This window comes from Plectrocnemia conspersa, unplaced genomic scaffold (assembly GCF_051122295.1).
Source record: "Plectrocnemia conspersa isolate PC_06_02 unplaced genomic scaffold, ASM5112229v1 ptg000004l, whole genome shotgun sequence".
NCBI classification, from domain to species: Eukaryota; Metazoa; Arthropoda; class Insecta; order Trichoptera; family Polycentropodidae; genus Plectrocnemia; species Plectrocnemia conspersa.
Window position 1 is genome coordinate 1,342,430 of NW_028277168.1, and position 19,121 is coordinate 1,361,550.

At 30.5% G+C, this 19,121-nt stretch overlaps 4 protein-coding genes across 5 annotated transcripts; 2 read left to right on the forward strand and 2 right to left on the reverse strand.

The window, feature by feature from the left end:
- The first annotated feature begins 231 nt into the window (after nucleotides 1–231).
- On the forward strand, nucleotides 232–4,101 carry spict (magnesium transporter spict). 2 transcript variants are annotated; one of them, XR_015809239.1, is made up of 5 exons: nucleotides 232–268; nucleotides 1,856–2,082; nucleotides 2,151–2,293; nucleotides 2,388–3,475; nucleotides 3,520–4,101. XR_015809239.1 is itself a non-coding variant. In XM_088183801.1 (4 exons), the coding sequence occupies exons 2-4, from the start codon at nucleotides 1,878–1,880 to the stop codon at nucleotides 3,063–3,065; spliced, it is 1,026 nt and encodes a 341-aa protein (XP_088039927.1). In that variant the 5' UTR covers nucleotides 232–268; nucleotides 1,856–1,877; the 3' UTR covers nucleotides 3,066–4,101. The 2 variants fall into 2 exon arrangements, 1 of the variants encoding a protein (XP_088039927.1); XM_088183801.1 differs by having other exon boundaries at nucleotides 2,388–4,101.
- On the reverse strand, nucleotides 3,915–6,967 carry Pih1D1 (PIH1 domain containing 1). The gene is made up of 6 exons (XM_088183802.1): nucleotides 6,890–6,967; nucleotides 6,117–6,196; nucleotides 5,974–6,049; nucleotides 5,300–5,904; nucleotides 4,103–4,246; nucleotides 3,915–4,015 (listed from the first exon to the last, which is right to left on the reverse strand). Exons 2-6 carry the CDS (start codon nucleotides 6,183–6,185, stop codon nucleotides 3,974–3,976), a joined length of 936 nt encoding a protein of 311 aa, XP_088039928.1. The 5' UTR covers nucleotides 6,186–6,196; nucleotides 6,890–6,967; the 3' UTR covers nucleotides 3,915–3,973.
- Nucleotides 6,968–10,443: 3,476 nt separating this feature from the next.
- Nucleotides 10,444–13,184, reverse strand: LOC148235590 (uncharacterized). Its single transcript, XM_088183803.1, has 10 exons — nucleotides 13,019–13,184; nucleotides 12,802–12,953; nucleotides 12,091–12,730; nucleotides 11,874–12,027; nucleotides 11,710–11,814; nucleotides 11,490–11,644; nucleotides 11,301–11,425; nucleotides 11,002–11,238; nucleotides 10,797–10,931; nucleotides 10,444–10,737 (listed from the first exon to the last, which is right to left on the reverse strand). The coding sequence occupies exons 1-10, from the start codon at nucleotides 13,160–13,162 to the stop codon at nucleotides 10,599–10,601; spliced, it is 1,986 nt and encodes a 661-aa protein (XP_088039929.1). The 5' UTR covers nucleotides 13,163–13,184; the 3' UTR covers nucleotides 10,444–10,598.
- Nucleotides 13,185–14,186: 1,002 nt separating this feature from the next.
- LOC148235591 (glycerate kinase) lies at nucleotides 14,187–15,882 on the forward strand. The gene is made up of 2 exons (XM_088183804.1): nucleotides 14,187–14,246; nucleotides 14,312–15,882. The coding sequence occupies exon 2, from the start codon at nucleotides 14,323–14,325 to the stop codon at nucleotides 15,799–15,801; it is 1,479 nt and encodes a 492-aa protein (XP_088039930.1). The 5' UTR covers nucleotides 14,187–14,246; nucleotides 14,312–14,322; the 3' UTR covers nucleotides 15,802–15,882.
- Nucleotides 15,883–19,121: the final 3,239 nt, after the last annotated feature.

Here is a 19,121-nt window from a genome sequence, read left to right on the forward strand (position 1 = left end):
TTTTCAACTCAAAATCGACGCCATCTTTTTTTCCCTTCTTTTTTTAATTTCCTCCCTTTGTTCCGACTCGTCTCCTCCCCTTTTAAATTCGTCCTAAAAATGCGCAAATTAATTTAAATCGCCGTCCGCGCGTCGAATCCGACTCTCGAACGCGTATCCCGCATTATTTTAAATCGATTCGACCTGCGCGATTTTTTCTCCGTTACGGCCAAAATTCAATTGAACGAAAACAAACGAGAACTGTCATCGATGACAGCTGGGCGTCGAGGTAAACTCCTATGAAATAAATTTGCATTTTTCTACGATTCGCGTATATGTCGTTTGAAAGTTGTACAGTCTAACGAGTTTCACCTTGCACGTAACATTATTATTATACAAATTCACACTATCCTTAAATTGTCTCTATTTCTACTACCTATTAAATCTTTATTTATTATTAAATACTCCCCTAACGTATTATTTTATAACTACTCTCAATAATTAAAATGAGGCAATAAAATACTATTGTATTTTTTTTGTGTTTATGCTTAACATATTTTTACCATTTTTCCCAATTTTTTAATATTTTTATTTGTTTAATTAATAAACATACATTTAGATTTATTCTAATTCAGTTTAATTACATTCTTTTTTAATCATACTTCTATTATGCTTGATTCAACTTCTTTAACATTATCACCTATGCAGTATACTAATATGTCGTCTGCAAACAGATGTATTTTACATTTTTTATCTTATTATTTATATCATTAATATATAATATAAACATTGGTCGCGCTCGTTGCTGAGCGTTCCCACTGCAACGGAACGGAATTTTTCACTTCTGAGAAGTGGTAATTGCTTTTGCGCCCTCCTATTGACCAAAATTTAGTTTTAATATACTTTAACCGATACTCCTATATCAGAACTCCGTAGTAATATCAGTTAAGACAGCTATCATATTTTGAAAACATGGTGTAATAACTAAGTGCAGACAAAGTATGGAACAATATGCATCTGTCTATACTTTTTATTCAGTTTATTTTCTACTGACTTAGCTAATGAAATTTCTGAAATTGTAATTAGTTGGGTTTAGTCAATTCGTGTAGGTTAGGTTTGGGTTTAACTTGACTCAGGGACGTCATTTCAGTTTTTATAGAGGGGTCAAAAGTTGTCCAGTCTGTGATCGTTTTAATTTAGATTCATACTATTTCATTAAATGACATACATTTTTTATCTATTTTTTGTTATCTATCCTGATTTTGAAAAGGCCTATGACAATGTGTCACGCCTTCGTTACGGAAAATTGGATAACTTTGGGTCTTATCACAAAATGATTATCTTTTTTAAATCTTATCTCCCATGTGTAATATAAACTACACTACATTTCTTAAAATTAATTCTATTAAACTTGATGTTAAAAATCTTTGTGTACGATCATCCACCTATCATTTACAATTCAGTATCAAAAAAATAAAATTTTATTAAGGTAACTAAAGTTTCTTAGATATTATTTTTCGCTCTTATCAATTAAAGAGCTTGGGAAAGTGTCTTTGCATAATAACATAGAACGCAGTTTCTTTAAGGTTGCCAAACATTCTTTATAGAGAAAGTTCAAAAGCAATTTCTCAGATACATTTACATAAAAAAATCTATTCCTATTTCCCACGAAATTTCTGGTGTACTGGAATACAAATCTCTAGAATTAAAATATTGCTCATGCCGATAATGTTTGAACTCAATCAATTTCGTTCTAAAACTATAGTTAGTTTTAGAACCATCAGGTCAAGTTGGCAGTAAATGGATGTTCAACGACAGTTTAGAGCAGCATATAATTTCATTATCAATTAAATTATATTTTGCTGATTTGTTTCAGCAAGTAAACTCGTGTCCGTGAAATGGAGAAACAAGCTCACGGATATGATGCTCAATCGTTCTCCATCGGTCTTTCGTTGGCGATTTTGTCCAGCTTGTTCATCGGATCGAGCTTCATAATAAAGAAGATTGGATTGAGACGTTTGAACAATCAAGGTTTTCTTCGAGCTGGAGCTGGCGGCTTTAAATACCTCAAGGAATGGATATGGTGGCTCGGTTTAATAGTCAGTGAGTATAATCGACCAGTCTGTGTGGTATATTTAATAGTAATACTGATATTTTATTTTTATTTACAGTGGGAGCCGGAGAAGCGTTGAACTTCGTTGCCTATGCGTTCGCTCCTGCGTCGCTAGTTACTCCTTTGGGTGCTTTGAGCGTTTTAGTAGCTGCTGTTCTAGCGTCAAAGTTCTTGAATGAAAAACTAAACTTTTTGGGCAAGGTGTGTATTAACTTTACATATTATTAAAAAAAAGTTCAATCGCTCATTGAGCTTCTTCTGCACGAATCGTTAACTGAAACTTGTTTTATTTCAGCTCGGTTGTTTTCTTTGTATAATCGGATCGACGATTATAGTCATACATTCGCCGAAGCAGGAAGAAATCGAAACCCTCAACGAGCTGCAAGTGAAGTTGAGAGAGCCGATTTTCATATCATATTTAGTTTTAATAGCATTCATAACGTTCGCCGTCATGTTTTATCTCGGGCCAAAGTATGGAAACCAAAATATTATCATATATTTATTACTATGTTCAGCCGTGGGGAGTCTCACGGTCGTTTTTTGTAAAGGATTAGGAGTCTCGTTGAGAGAAACCATATCGGGAAACGCCGACGACTTCCACAATTGGGTCTTATGGTTTCTTGTGATAGCCACAATCTTGTGTATCATGATACAAATGAACTACCTCAATAAATCTCTAGATATATTCAACACGAGCATAGTGACTCCGGTCTATTATGTGATGTTTACGACGTTTGTTATTTTGGCGTCGGCGATTCTTTACAACGAATGGCAGCATATGCACGCCGACGATATAATAGGCAACATATGCGGATTTCTTAACGTGATTATCGGAATATTGCTCTTGAACGCTTTCAAAGAGATCGATATATGTTTCAAGGATTCGTCGTTTAATTTCAATCCTAAAAGAGTAGTTTTATCAACCGGTAATAATGACATAGGATACGGATCTTATAATTCGAGGGTAACGTGATAGAAAAATAATAGTTTAAGATACTTATAACAATAGCAAAGATTTCACCATGTAAGTACCAAATACGTCATTGTGATAACATTCAAAATAATGATACACTTTGTGAATGTATTTTGACCGTATTTATTATATTTTTGCTGAGTTATTGACGATAAATCTATACACTAAATAATATATATGTAAGTTAATGTGACTTTAAGTTTTTTTAAGTGTGAAATGTAAGTAAAACTACTACATTCCTTATATTATTTGTTATATTTTTTATGGTTTTGACATTTTTTGTGCGAATTAATATTGAGGCTAATGTAATATATTTGTGTGATATTTTAATTAGGAATTACATTAACTTCAGTATGTATATTTAAGGAAAAACCATATAAGTCTATTTCATAAAAATAATTATAATACTAGTGCATTATATATATTTTTAGTGCATTATTATATATAATTTTAGTGCATTATATATATTTTTCAGAAAACATTAAAGAAATAATGAAAATGTGACATCACTCATATGAACTCTTTCGTTGTCGAGCCATTTAGAACTATTATCTAAATATCAATGTATTACATAATAAAAAAAAATATAATTTGAATCTGAAGCAAATATCCTAAAGCTCATTAAAAATATATCCGATTCTTTCGCCAAAGTAGATATATCGGATTTCGGCAACAAAGAGTTAAATTATTATTGTTAAATGTGTTTTACATTTGACACGTATAAGCTGTTTGTTCCTAGTACAAACTGGCAAATAATTTAATGTCACTTGTATTAATCGATTGAGTTATCCAGTTTTCCTACTAATTTACAGATATATAATTTTCAGACATTTTTTTTTATAAACGTAGTTATAATTTGATTGCCATTTTATTAAGACGGTTATATTTGTAATTACATTATAATTTATTTATTCGTTGTAATCATAGGCAGCTATCATAATTACCAGCATCTGTAATATACATTATAGATAAAATGTTATTTTTATATAATGTAACCTTTTGAAGTATTATACTATAATTAAATTTGTAATACATACATTTGTGTTTTTATTAAGTACTGCTTTCGCCGTTTCTGGTTTGATGAAACATGGCAAATATAATTCGGCCCCTTGGTTATTTTTAGGTATCGCGATCAATATTCTATCATCATTTATATCTATTGTAATATCTGCAATTTGTACCTAAAAAATCATAAATTAAAATGTATATATACATATATATTATTCATGGTTAAAATTTTTTTATAATTGCTCATATCACATGCTATAAAAATATAAAAATCTATAAAGAATTCTATAAAGTTTGTTTCATATATTTTCAATTTTTTAAATTGACTGAGAAATTTTCCGTTTCATTGATAAGCGGCTCAAATAATTCCCATACTAAAGCTTGAAAAATTATCTTCATAATAATCCTAGTCATTACTCAATTCTCTAAATTTTGGGGCTCTACAAGGCAACGTCATGGGACCAACCCTGTATTTATTATACACTACTTATATGTTTACAACAAAGGACATATAACAAAGATACAGCTCTACTCCCATCTCATGTGGATGTCACAACAAAATATTTTACTAACAATAGACCAGCGGTATAAGCCGGTGAGTAATACCAGAACAACCTTGGTTCCAATTCAATTAGAACCCAAGTGTTTTTCAATTTATATCGTGGCTGGGAGACCGAAATTAGGAATTATTATACATTTATGATCCTAATCGATCATTACAGACTAGGTTTTCTTAGATTTTCCTAATCTCACGGATAAATATTGTAATAAATAATTAAAAAATGGAGCTAGGACATTATAATTTATGATTAATAAAATTGATGCCACTGTTTTATAAACTATGATTTCAATATAGTATCTCATTTACTTGTATATGTTGATTGTGTTATTATATTCTAACAGAATATTTACAATAAAATAAGAAAAAAAAAATTTCAGTTCTAGAGGAATTTGTTAGTAAAACAACGAAGATCTTCCACAATAAAATAAAGGCAAAAAATTCATAATTTGTAACAAATAGGGATGTTTGAGAACTGATAGTTAAAGGAGATATTAAAAACAATATATATCTCAACAGTTAAGTATGATTTGATGATTTTTTCTAGAGTATCAATAGTCTATCTCTACGGGATATAAAAATTAAAAAAATTTTTGTTCACCTTACATATAAGTCTATAAAAGTCCAATAATACGTATGTATATTAAATAAAATGTTGAACACAAACCTTTTCATCGATCTTTAATTTAACGATAAGATTTTGTATCTTGCCTTCCTTTGGTTCCTTTATCAACTGAAACTCCAACTCTTCCAGCTTTTTATTAGTCTGTTTATTATCTATAATTTCGCTAACCAGCTTAGGCCTGTCTTTACTTGTGTCTATGTCTTCGATCAACGGTCTGTAAGGTTTATCTTCGTTTGCGCAAGCAGCTACTCGATTTTGGATCTTATGCGCTTGAAGATTGCCGATACATTTTCTGTTCTTCAAAATAACCTGAGATTCAGTATCGATTTCGATCTGATACTTGTCTTGAAGCGCTTCAAAACAAATGTTCAGGAACAGGTTTCGAAATAAGTCACTCGTCAGTATCTTTTTCAGGAATTTACTACTGATCGCTATGTCATACGTGACACAATCCTGTCCGGATTTGTCTTCGGCCGTCCGCGGTTCGCCGATGCTCATGGGAATACGGTAAACAGGCTCGTCCGAGTTCAATATGTCTATAAGCTCTTCGTCCGTTAAATCGTCGGGTGGCGGTATGGAATCAGTTTGGCAAATGTTTATGAACAGTTTTTGATCTTTGTTTGCGTACTTAGCTTTGACGCAAAACCCTACAACAAATACATATAAATTAAAAATGAAATAATAATTTGAAGTTAATATTATTAAGATCTAAGTACCCGGAGAAGGGTTAACAGTGATTCCGGGTTGTGTGAAAGGAAGCACATTTTTAAGATCATCCTTAATCGGCCATTCCTGAAATGGTATAATTATTTAATTGTAATTTTAAATTAATAATATCATGCATAATTAAAGTACTTACCTTCATAAACGTAATATTTTTCTCGATTATTGTTGGGTCAATATCCAAAAATTCGTTTTTTCTAGCCATTTTTATAAAGCCTTAAAAATATCAAATATAAATTATAATTTATTTTCTATATATTTCATTTAATATATTCTAATTAAATTTTGTCACTTTGAAATAACAATTCGACATTATTTACTTTCTAAATAGTTATAGTACTTTTTACTTTTTGTATGCTTGACACGCCGGAAAACGATATTTAATTAATTTAAGTCAAAATTGCAAATCAATGCATTATTCCTTCTTGAAATATATTAAACTGTTCAAGATTCACTTATGTAGTCATTGAGGTTGCAATATAAGCATTTGATAACAAAAATATATATATATATGTATACATAAAAGCTCATATATATCGCCCTTTACTATAAAGAAGGCTAAATTAATAGTAGCAAAATACCAATATTTATTATATTTATATTGAATAAATACTAGTATTCGGTATACTGAAATTGAAAGCTCTTATTACATTAGAATTGTACAATATTGAAAATAAACGAAAGTCAAATCAAACGGACAATAAAACGTTTACGTAGAAGTGTTATAATTTGGCTGATACAGCTACAAATGTGTTAATAATCACATTAAATTTGGGTAACATAAAATGTTCATAAGATTTTCTCATAAAAAGTTACATTGCATTACGACAAATATTCGAAGCAAGGAGAAACTTTTGACTATATAATAATAATCATAGATAAAAAGTTAAATTGCGTGCAAAATATTACCTTCTGTCTTGTTAAAATAACCTAGAACTCTAATACGTCATTTTAAGAATAAGTCTTAAGACAAACATATTTGACCATATCATTTTTATTTATTTCAGCAATTGTTTTGTTGAAATATATTTTTAATTAGTATAAACCAAATATAGAATTTGTATGATAGCTATAAAAGACATAAAAAATATAGTCTTGTAGCGAAATGCATAAAAGCCATAGCTTAAATTCGTTAAAGTCGTATCAGCGTTTCTTTATTTTTTTAATAAATAACATATTATGAAAAAAATATAATTAAATCATATTATAAGGGCCAAATAGCCCAGTCTTTAACTTTTCAGATTAAAAACTCTAAGGTGGCGGGTTCGAGCCCTGGTAGAGACACTAATTTTTTATCTATATAATAATTCGCTATTATTAAAAAAACATAAACATCTATTGGTAATAAATTATATAACACATAATAATTTATAATTATTAATATAGATGTCACTTATTCCCAGAATAGGGGTAATGCCTCAGTGGTCATAAATCATATTTAATGAGTTCTTACACGTGTCCCAATGACAACTTTGCTGTGCTTTTCTGTCTTGGTTGGGGCCATAACATGCATTGAATGCCTTGTATATTGGTCTAGAACACACAGACTGTGTTGTATATGAATGGGTTAAAAATAAATTGTTACTATTTATTAGTACTGTTAATGATTATGATTATTCTAGGATTTTTGTTGATCTTTCGATATATATATATATATATATATATATATATATATATATATATATATATATATATATATATATATATATATATATATATATATATATATATATATATATATATATATATATATATATATATATATATATTCAAGTACACGTCGTATATACACATTTTGAGAAAGCATTCGACAAGGTTTGTCATGGGATATTATTAAAAAAATGTTAAACCTCGGTTGCTTAGATGATTTAACTCGGTTATTCTCGAGTTATTCTGTGCCCATTCAGCTCCTTAATACGCTGGCATTACACATTGACCTGTTTAACCCTTAGACCGCCGACCGGTAAATTGTTAATTACTCGCTGTACGCCATGCGTTTTTAGCGATATAATTTTTTGGCTACTTACTCTGTTTAACACAGCCAAAATACTCAATTTTTATATTTTAAAATTATATATGTATGATTAACATGGTTTAAACATTCTAATTATATCAATAAACAAACATTTTTAGTCGTATTGTTGGAAATATGGAGTGAACAAAACTAAATCTATTCGTCGGTCCGCGAGTTGGCTCGCGTACACACACCTACACACACATGAACGCGCGCGGCATATACAAGCGAACGACAAGCAGGGTCATGCTCACACTGAGACAATTTTAATATATAATATAAATCTGCAACGCATTTTTTCTTCGTCTGACCTACATCCTGTTATAAAAATTTACAAATCGACAACATTTCTTTGATGCATACAAAATCACATATATCGTACACAAAAATAACCCTAATAACCAAACCGTTTGTTTTTGATCAATGGTGTTTGCAATTGGTTGTTGTTGAAGGTTGTCATATTTCTTGATATATTAAAATAATAAATAATAAAACTTGATAGCAAGATTCGATGTTACATTTAACTATATATAATTATATGTATAATTTATAATATATACATATTCTTCTTCTTCTTCTTCAACGGCACTACAACCGGTGATCGGTTTTGGCATTTCCACCTAATTTCTTGTAGGGCTTCTAGATATATCTTGAGTTTTAGTATTTCTTCCGATATTGTTTGCATTTTTCCTGGTTGAAATATTGCACATTCCAGCTTCCAAAATTGAAGTCCAATCGTTTATCTAGATTTCGATCGTCTAGAATCTAGATCATTATGAATCGGGGCGGATTTATTATTTCTTTGTGATTTTTTCATAACTATTTGGATTTATCCACGTTGGTTGTTTGCTCCATGATAGAAACCCTCCGCCTTTATCCGGGCTTGGGACCGGCAAGAGTGCAACATATCTACACTCCAGGCGGAATATGTAATATATATTACACACACACACACACACACATATATATACAATAAATAATAAACTTTTCGACCATCGTGACGCATTGGGGTAACCTGTTAGGTCACGATGGTATTAATTTAATGTAAATAAATAGAACAAGTAAAATAAAATGATTCTACGACAAGGAATCGTTTTTGTTATTATTATTATTATTTAATATTTACTAAGAGTTAATATTGATATTTTATTAATTATATCTTATTTATATTTATTAATAAGTATTTAATAGTAATTATTATTATTTAATTATTACAAACAATAAAAACCAATCACAAAAACAGTTGACAATATTAAAACAGTCGAAATAACGTATAAATATATTCACAAGTATTTACAAATCACAATTATCATTGAAATATTGATGAGATAATTTAATTTCGATTCATAAATTAAAGTATAAAAAAACGAATTTCCGCGATGCGTTTGTGCTAACCCTAAAAGTGGTCTAAAGAAGCACGATCGAAACCGCGCGCGAAATACAAACGACTAAAATTAAGGCGTGACTTTATAATTATATATACCACTGTTTCATCGCAAATTCTATAAATAAAATCACTGAAATCGTTTACTAGGAACTCAAACTGATTTTTAAAACATATATTGCCAACTTTTACCTTTCCGTTTCTTTAAAAAACGAAGGTTTTAACGAGCGCATCATATCATGTGCTTGGCGTTAGACAGTAGATTTAGTTGCGCATGATATCATGCGCTTGGCGTTGAAAGGATTAATGTTAGCTACGAGGAGCTAGTCCAGTTCGTATCATTTAATTTTGGTATTGTATAATTTTTTATTTTATTTTATTATTTTTTGTGCATTATTTTAATTATGTATATATATATATAATTTTTGTGTATTGAAATAATACAATTATTGTTTTCGACCATCGTGACGCATTGGGGTAACCTGTTAGGTTACGATGGTCATAATTTAATCTAAATAAATAAATATTAAGAAACTACATAGGAGCTTATTTCCATTGCCAAAAACATGTAGTGGAATATAATATGTTGTTCATGGACATAAAATACGTGTCATTAGAAAGACTTGAAAACAACTCATGCTCATGTTAAGATCTTGTTTCTTCTTTAGAATTGAATGACTTAGCTCGTCATAAATCAGAATAATTCTCCAAATTGACACAATCAATCAGCTTAGCTACGACCGATATATAATAAATGTAAAGCTACATAATCTTGTGGTAGTATTTGCTAATTTCCCCGAGTAAATAAACACGCATAAACTTGCGTTTCGCTTGGAATAAAACTATAGATCAATACCAAATAAAGACAAAATGGCAATCTGGCTGTATCTTTAGAATGCACTTTATAACTAAAACAATTCTGGTAAAAATGGGACTAAATCTCTATAGTTATGTAACTGTACTCGCAATTTATTATTTTTGCTGATAAAGTATATAAAGGTAGTTCTTTAAAAATTATGGTATATTTCATTTCAAGGAGTGCTTCATATTAATTATATAAAAGTATTTGTTTTAAAAATATTTTAATTTTAAAAATACTGCAAACATTTATAAAACTATATATACATACATACATATATTTATTTATAAATAATCTGGCATTGAATGCAATGTAAAGGACAGTAAAAATAACTATCATAAAAATATACACAAATTATAAATTAACACGTAGGTTCGATGAAACTGAACGGCTGACTGTTTTTCTTTGTGCAAGTCCTCATATGTACTGTGAGTAAGCCTCTAGCCACAAATCCTTTGTTGCACACGTCGCACCGATACGGACGAGCGCCGGAATGATACCTAAAATGTAATGTTAATTAATAAAAGCAGCGATAGAAAAATAGTTTCTTAATAAATACCTTTCGTGTACGACTAGAGTTGACCTTTGAGAGAATGCTTTTCCGCAATGAGAGCAAACATGAGGACGATCTCCACTGTGGATCTTTTCATGGATCGTCAAATTACATTTTTTAACAAAAGCTTTTCCACAAGTCCTATATGGAATAAACTAGATTAATATTTGTTTAATATATTGAAATTATTTATCGTTGTAGTTATAAGAACCTGCAAACGTATGGCTTTTCGCCCGTGTGTATTCTTTTATGGCATTTAAGATGCTCTTTGCTAGATAAGCTCTTTCCACATATATCACATAAAATGTGCTCTTCTTCGTGTACTTGAACAATGTGTCTTTTTAATTTTTTGCGATAGGAAAACTCTAGATTGCATTTATCGCAACGATAGAGCAATTTCCGTGAGTTTGTTTCGGGATGTACGTTCTTACGATGGGATACGAGATATCTGAAAAAATGGTACAGGATTTAGACTAAGAACGATGGACTGATAATGAAAAAATGACATACCTTGAATACATAAAATTTTTTCCACAAATATCACAAGAAAACGGTTTATCTCCAGTGTGAAGGTTTTTATGTTCAGTGAACCATGTTAAAACATCAAATCCCTTATTACATATTTCACAAGTGTACTGTAAAAATAATTAAAAATATATGTATAAAATAGAATATAAATATTTTACTCAACGATTAAACCTTAAATGCTGGTTCGTGTCTTCTCTGGTGTGTTAAAAGAGCTCCGCGGTAAACAGTGCTATAGTTGCACGGTTCGTAAGTGCAAAATAAAGTTTTGATTCCATTGTGCGCTCTGCCGTGTAATAAAATTTCATAAGCCCTTTTATACGATCGACCTGAATACATAAATAATTTATAAAGTTTTATAAGAAATTTATATGACAAAAATTATAAATCTTACCGCAAACGTTACATATATACGGTCTACTATCTTCGTGGCTTATGAAATGTCGTAAGATAGATCTTTTATGATCAAATAACTTGAGACATATTAAACACTGGTAAGCTGAAAATAAAAATGATCAATATATGCCTTTCTATATATAAAATCTATTGATTTTTTACCAGTGCCACTATCGAATTCCTTAGATTTTACAATTTTATATCTGTTAAACTTAGCGTTTGTATCGGATTCACATTTTAAATCTTCATTATCTGATACTTCATCCTTAATATCAATCTCATCTTTTATTAAATCTATTTTATCAATATTATCACCCTAAAATTGCAATTAATATTTTAGTACAATTTTTTAATCAATATTTTATTCAAATATACTTACGTGCTCTTTATAATGTTTTAAGAGATCAGCTCTTGATTTTTGATAAGCGAAGCATGTTAAGCATTGCCATTGGTTGCTTTCGATGTCTCCGTTTGCATCATTGTCCTCCCGACCTTCAGTTTTGATTAAAATTTCTGGTTCGCACATTTTTTGCATGGAATGTTCGTACTTTTTCAACTTTTTCTTTTTCAATTTATTCAAAGATCCTTTTGGTCTCCCTCTTTTTTTCGACTTTGACTCTTCTCTTTTCCTCTTCTTGGATTTCTTCTTGTTCCTATCCATCAGAAGCATTTCCGAATACTCTTTTTTAATTTTTAATTTTATGGGCGGAATCTTCATTATGTTGTTCAGCGTAATATCATCTTCTGAGCTATAAAACATATCATCGATTGCATCTGTATGATAATCGACATTATTTACAACTATGTTTTGTAATAATAACTCGGGTAAAATTTCTTCTTTAATTTTAATATCATTTTTTGCAAAGCATATTGGTTCGGTTTGTGTATACTTAGATAAAAAATGTTCATGGACGTCGACATGCGATATAGAAATATTATTTTCTAGCGGTTCTAGTTTAATTTGATAGGAAATAGTCGATAATCTGCTTAAATTATTATTATCGGTTGTGACTGATGATCTGAAATATAATTTTCAATATTATTAATAACAATTAATTATACCATAGCTTGAAATAATTATAATAAATACTTTTCAATATATTCAATATTGTCATCTGATTGAGGAATCGAAAGGAGCTCTTTTTCTGCATTTTTAGCTCTGTTATAGTATTCGTATATATCAGAAATTTTCGTCGAACAGTTATCGCATATGATTTTGGGTAGATTGTCGTCTTTTCTTATCTGAAATCGGTTAAAGAATGACAACATATGTTTTTATGCATATTATTATATCAGCAAAAATATACCTGTAATGGAAGACAAGCTCGAATTTTGTACAATAGTAAATCATCAGAAAATATGTTGTGTATTACTTCTTGCGTCGCTAAGCATAATCGACATATTGTTTTTGTTGGTGGCGCAGAATGGAGCTCTGACTTTTGGGTTGACATTTCACTCAACGTCAAAGCCGGTGATCTAAACCGTTAACTTTCTGGCCATATACTTTTTTATATATAATATAAATGATATAAAATATTTTTATTAAAACTAATATCTTACTCACTAAATTTTTATAACATTAAACATATTTCATGGTAAATGTAAACACGGGACGGGTGGCAATTAGACACAGATTGAGCCGCTCAGTAGTATTTTATTGAAAGCTTATTACAGTTACATGTTAAAACTTAAGTGTGTGAGCGGAATGTGCGCGAGGCCCGCACCTGCTGTGCGAGCCCGCCGAAGTTGCCACGAGAAGAGTGTACTTTACGCCTTGTGTTATCAAAATGCCGCCAAGTTTTGGCTATAATAAAATCCAAATGAACACATATGCGTATAAATAGGGCTTATACAGTATCTTTGGGTGTTTGATCAGGAAGTTCCAACACTCATTGATGGATCATCTTGGATTTGATTTAGCTTCAGATAGCAAAAAGCTCTTGTCAAAGCAACGTCTTCTACTTTTAAGCTCATTTTTTAAATCGAAATTTTCAAATTTAAATTTTTTAAACCACTTCTTTGGCAAACATAATGATAAAAAAATGATTGCAAAAATATCCAGTGCTGTTATAGTTACATGAGCGCTTACGCCGTCCATTTACACAAAAATAAAAAATACAGCAATGGATACAATTTATTGAAATTTCCTATTTCACAAATTATCATGTATTACATAATGGGTGCGATGTAACAGAATATATTTTAAGAGATATGTGCATTTAAATAAATACTTTGATAAAACGAATTGATTTTGTATTTTTGTAAGGTAAATCTTAGAATTTTTCATCTGAGAAGGATTCGTTGCAGAGGGTTTATTCATGAGGTGTTTACTGTTCTGACCAATGCTCACTCGCACCTAATCTGCCCAACGGTAATGCACAAACAGTAGTTTTAGGGAGCAATTATTTTATATATTGCTCATTTAAATTGTCATCAAGCTAGGTTCAACAAGAGAGCTATCAAATATATTTTTCAAATGGCAACATTTGCTTGAATGTCACGAGTGACATTTCGTTGATATACAAGCTTTTATAGGTAGTGACTCTAAATCCTAATATATTGTTAATAAAAATAAAACAAATTGCTTTAATTGTTTTTAGTTCAACACAAAATGGCGGATCAAACCATAAAAACTATGTTTAACATATTTTGGAAGGCCGTTCAAGCAGTGCAAATGCCAAGTTTGATAAGAAAACACTTTCTTTACAACAAGAGCAACGATACACTTGAAATATTTAATTTCACGCACTATTTAAAGAATAAGGATGTACATTTAGTCGGCGCTGGAAAAGCAGCGTATCAAATGGCAAGTGAAGTTGAAAAAGTGTTGGGAACAAGATTAAAATCTGGCATTGTTAGCATACCGAAAGGAATATTGAGTAATCAAAAGGTGTTGTCTGATAGTGTTATTGAGTATTACGAAGGCGCAGAGAACAATCTTCCCGATCAAGATTCTGAACTTGCAACTAAGAAAATAATGCAACTTATTAACAACGTCGATGAAAATTGTTGCTTATTGGTTATGTTATCCGGTGGCGGTTCAGCTCTATTGACCGCTCCTTTACCGCCTATTAATTTAAAAGAAAAGTATGATCTAATCTCTAAACTTGCAAAGGCAGGCGCAAATATCATCGAGTTAAATACGGTACGAAAGAGAATATCCGATATAAAAGGCGGTAGATTGTCTATTATTGCGCATCCAGCAGAAGTGATCACTTTACTTGTGTCTGATATTTTGAAACATTCCGACGATTTCGTAGCAAGTGGACCGACATTCCAAAATAGAGACGATCCAGATGAAGCTTTGAATATAATTAAGAAATACAAGTTAAATGATCAAATTTCAACATCTATATTGAACGTATTAATACGTGGTGAAAAAATTGTTTATCCTGAAATGGCAGTCAGCAATTATGTATTGGCAAATAATATAGTGGCTGTAAATGTAGCACAAAATGAGGCTTTAAAATTTGGACTTTGTTCATGTATATTATCTTATTATATAAATGGAGATGTTAAAGGATTAAGTAACGAGTATTCGGATTTAGTTTGTACTATTATTAATTTTTGTAATGGTAAAATTGGTTCGGATAGTTTTAAGGATAGATTAAAAATGTGTCAAAGGATTGATGCTATCGATGATTTCTTTGATCATATGACTGAAGCTGGACTAAGTTTAAAAAAGGGAATTTGTATGGTCGGTGGAGGTGAACCTACGGTAAACGTTAAAGGACATGGAAAAGGAGGAAGAAATCAGCAGCTTGCATTGAATTTTTCAATCGATTTGGAGTTGAAGAGAAGAGAATTTAAACTTTTACAAAATTATGATGTATATATGCTATGTGCTGGGACTGACGGAATCGATGGACCTACAGATGCTGCCGGAGCAATAGGTTACGATCAGTTAGTGAATGATGCCGAAAAAGAAAATTTAAATCCAGAAAATTATATAAAAGATAACGATTCTTATAGTTTTTATGAAAAATTTTCCAGTGGGAAATATCACATAAAGACGGGTCATACTCATACAAATGTAATGGATATCCATGTACTTATAATTAGAGAAAAGAAAGCAAATTCCAATTTGTGATAAATATATTTATAATTTGTTGATTATTACTTAAAATGTTTTATAATATATTAATTTAATAAATTATATTTTGTTGTTTAATTGACTAGTTTTCTTTATTTATAAAAAAATATATACAATCTTTAATTGTTGCTTAAGCTTAATTTACTCTAGAGAATATTTTCTTGGTTTTCTATTTCGCTTTTTGTGTCATTGACCTGTATTTCAATTTTATTGGGTTTGAAGATTTCTTTAAGATGGTTAATGTAAAAGTTTGCTTTTTGTTTGTTTTCTCTCGCACAATCTTCATTTATCGTTTTGATTGACGGCTTATTCGTTATGTTTTTTTTTTAACATTTTTGTTGTTTTCCATAAATAATATTCTGTATCTTTATCTGCTGTTAAATTATTCAGATAATTATTTATTAAATCTTATTTGGATATTAATTCAAATAAAGCATCCAGATTTGACTTGATGACTGGCGAAATAATGAAATAGCATTTAAAAAAAGCAATAGTAACTAATCAATTTAATTAACGCATTGCTTAGATTAAAATATGTCCACAGTGCCTTGCAAATAGTAGAAGTAATAGTGATTCTCAAGCCAAGAAAACCATTAAACGATGTAAAATCGTACTGACCTATATCATGGCTACCAATAATATCTAAAGTATTCGAAAAACTCATGTTGAAAAAATGAAACCTATAATAAAGAAGAAAAAATCAGCTTGAGTTCCAAAATTCACATTCCATAATCGATCGGGTGCATCACATTACTGATTTAATAGGAAAAGTGCTAAAAGAAAAATATATTTATTCATGTGTTTTCTTAGACGTTGTTCAAGCTTTTGATAAAGTATTGTAATTGAAAAACTAAACAGCGTACTACCGAAGCAATATGTATAATTCATTGAATTGTACATTTCCAACAGATTATGTATTCAGCATTAAACAAAATAACGAAGATTCTGAATTAAAATAGATAAGAATTGGAGTCACTCAAGGAAGTGCCCTAAGTGTCCATCGTTGCAGTGGAAACGCTCGGTACCGACGCACTAAACGAAAACTATTTAAATTTGATTGTAAATAAGATGAATTATTGACAAATCTTCAATCGTTTAATTGTAGTGTTGACCATAACGGAGAAATGGTAGATGAGTCACTAGTTTTAGACGCGACTGGTGACGGGTGGGAATTACTCATAAAAATTGAGCCGGTGTAGTAGTATTTTATTTAGTTATGTTACATAAGGTGACCAAATTTTGAAAACAAAAAGGTCAGTATTGCTGCGGGAGGTTATTTTGATAATCTCCCTAAAATTTTTGAAGAGGAGAAATTACTTTAAGAACTCAATAAAAAGGTCTTATTGAATTTTTTAGTTAAAAAAGGACAAAAAAGAATAACATTTTTGAGGAGGACAATCCTTTTCAAAGGAAGACGTCTAATCTTCTTTAATGTTACATGATAATATATGCGAGTGAATGGTGGACGAAGTACCACCGGCCGTTGTCTACCTGTCGAGGTCCACCAAAAAAGACGTCATTTAAGATTTTTTAGAGAGACAGGGGGAGGCAAAAGTTAGCCAGTAAGTGGTCCATTTTATTATTTTAATTATATTAAGATTCATAGTATTTCATTAAATGACATGCAAAGGGGAACGAATTTCCCTCCCCTGCTCCCCCCACCTAAATGACGCAAAAACAATTATCAAGTCAAAAATTCACATCAAAAGCAATATAATCGTGCCATCTCAGTGGAAACGTATTTCTGTGAAATATTTTAATTAGGCATTAAAAATTATTAAAAATATCTACTCATTTATTAGCTGATAATTAGCAGTGTTTTCTTTGCTGCTCAGTGTTACCATATAGTGAATTTCCAGTTTAGGTCAAAAGCAATAAAATCGTGCCATCGCGTTTATATTAAGATTTTTTATAACAATGTTACGAGTGAGAATCGAATAAAGTACATATAAACCGAATTTTGCCCAATAGAAGAGTGCAAAAAACAATTATCTCTTCCCAGAAGTAATACTTGTTTTTACTCCTTCCTATTGACCAAAATTCGGTTTGAATATACTTTGATCAATACTCATATCAGTCGAATAGCTATCATATTTTTAAAAGTTAGTGTAATATCGAAATGCAGACAAACTATGGAGCAATATGCGAGATGCGACGTATGTCTATACTTCTTCTTTCGCTTATTTTCCATGAGAGATAAGTTGACTTAATGTTGTATTTTGGTATTCCATAATGGGAGTTCAAAAACTTTGATTATGTTAGGTTTGGGTTTGACAGCAAATGGACGTTTCGCAACTGTCAAATTGTGTTTCATAGACATTTTAAGCAGCATATAATTTCACTAGCGCCTATCAGTTGAATTAAATTTTCGCTAGTAAAAATATGTATCTAATGGTGAAAATGCATTTTATTTTAAAATATTTTTTCAATATCTATTTTTAAAGCAATTTTAATAGAATTTTTGAACAATTTTATTTCCAGAGATTCAATATCAGTTTCTGCTTATTTGAAATTCATAGTAAGATCTTGCAATCGCTATTAATTTGTTTTTTTAATAACGTCCAAAAATGAAACAAAACAATAAAATTCAAATTCAAAATATTTTATAGAAATTGTGTTGCATCGCTTCTTGTGTCACGCGTCATATTTAGATCTTCTAACAATTATTTTGAAAGTTCGATTAACGTGTCTAATCCTCGACGAATAGCTGTGTTCAGTTCTTGTGCTCCGTGTTTCCAAATCGCTTTTTAACGTCTATAAAGCTTTTTTGAATACTTTCCAGTGAATCGTAGAGTGAAAAAAAGTGTTTGTGTTGAAAAAAGTGTTTGTGTTGAAAAAAGTGTTGTTTAGAATGAGAAAAATGCGCTGTTCCGAAAAAAGTGACTACCACCGGATCTTGCTTGGGTAAGTGTATTTCAGTCAAATTTAAACTATTATGTTATTATGTTATCACAGTTTACAAATAATGCTATGTGATTCTTAACTTTGTTTTGGCGCTCCCTTAGTCTTGTGCCCGGGGGCGTATGCCCCTCTCTTTCCCCTCCAACACTAGGACCTTGTCTACCGGTAAAAATGTATTCCGATATGATTTCACTGAAATGTCATATTTAAAAAAATATTTTTGCGACTGTTTTTTTATATTTTCTTAGAGGGATAACCCGAGAATTTATTATTTAGAATCAGGAACGCCATTACAAATCTTTCTAGGAAGAAAGGGGTGAGGAGGGCAAAAGTTGGCCAGTCAATGGTTGTTTTATTAATATTTAAATTTCTTTAAATTGATAGAATTTCATTAAATGACATGCATTTTTCTGGCC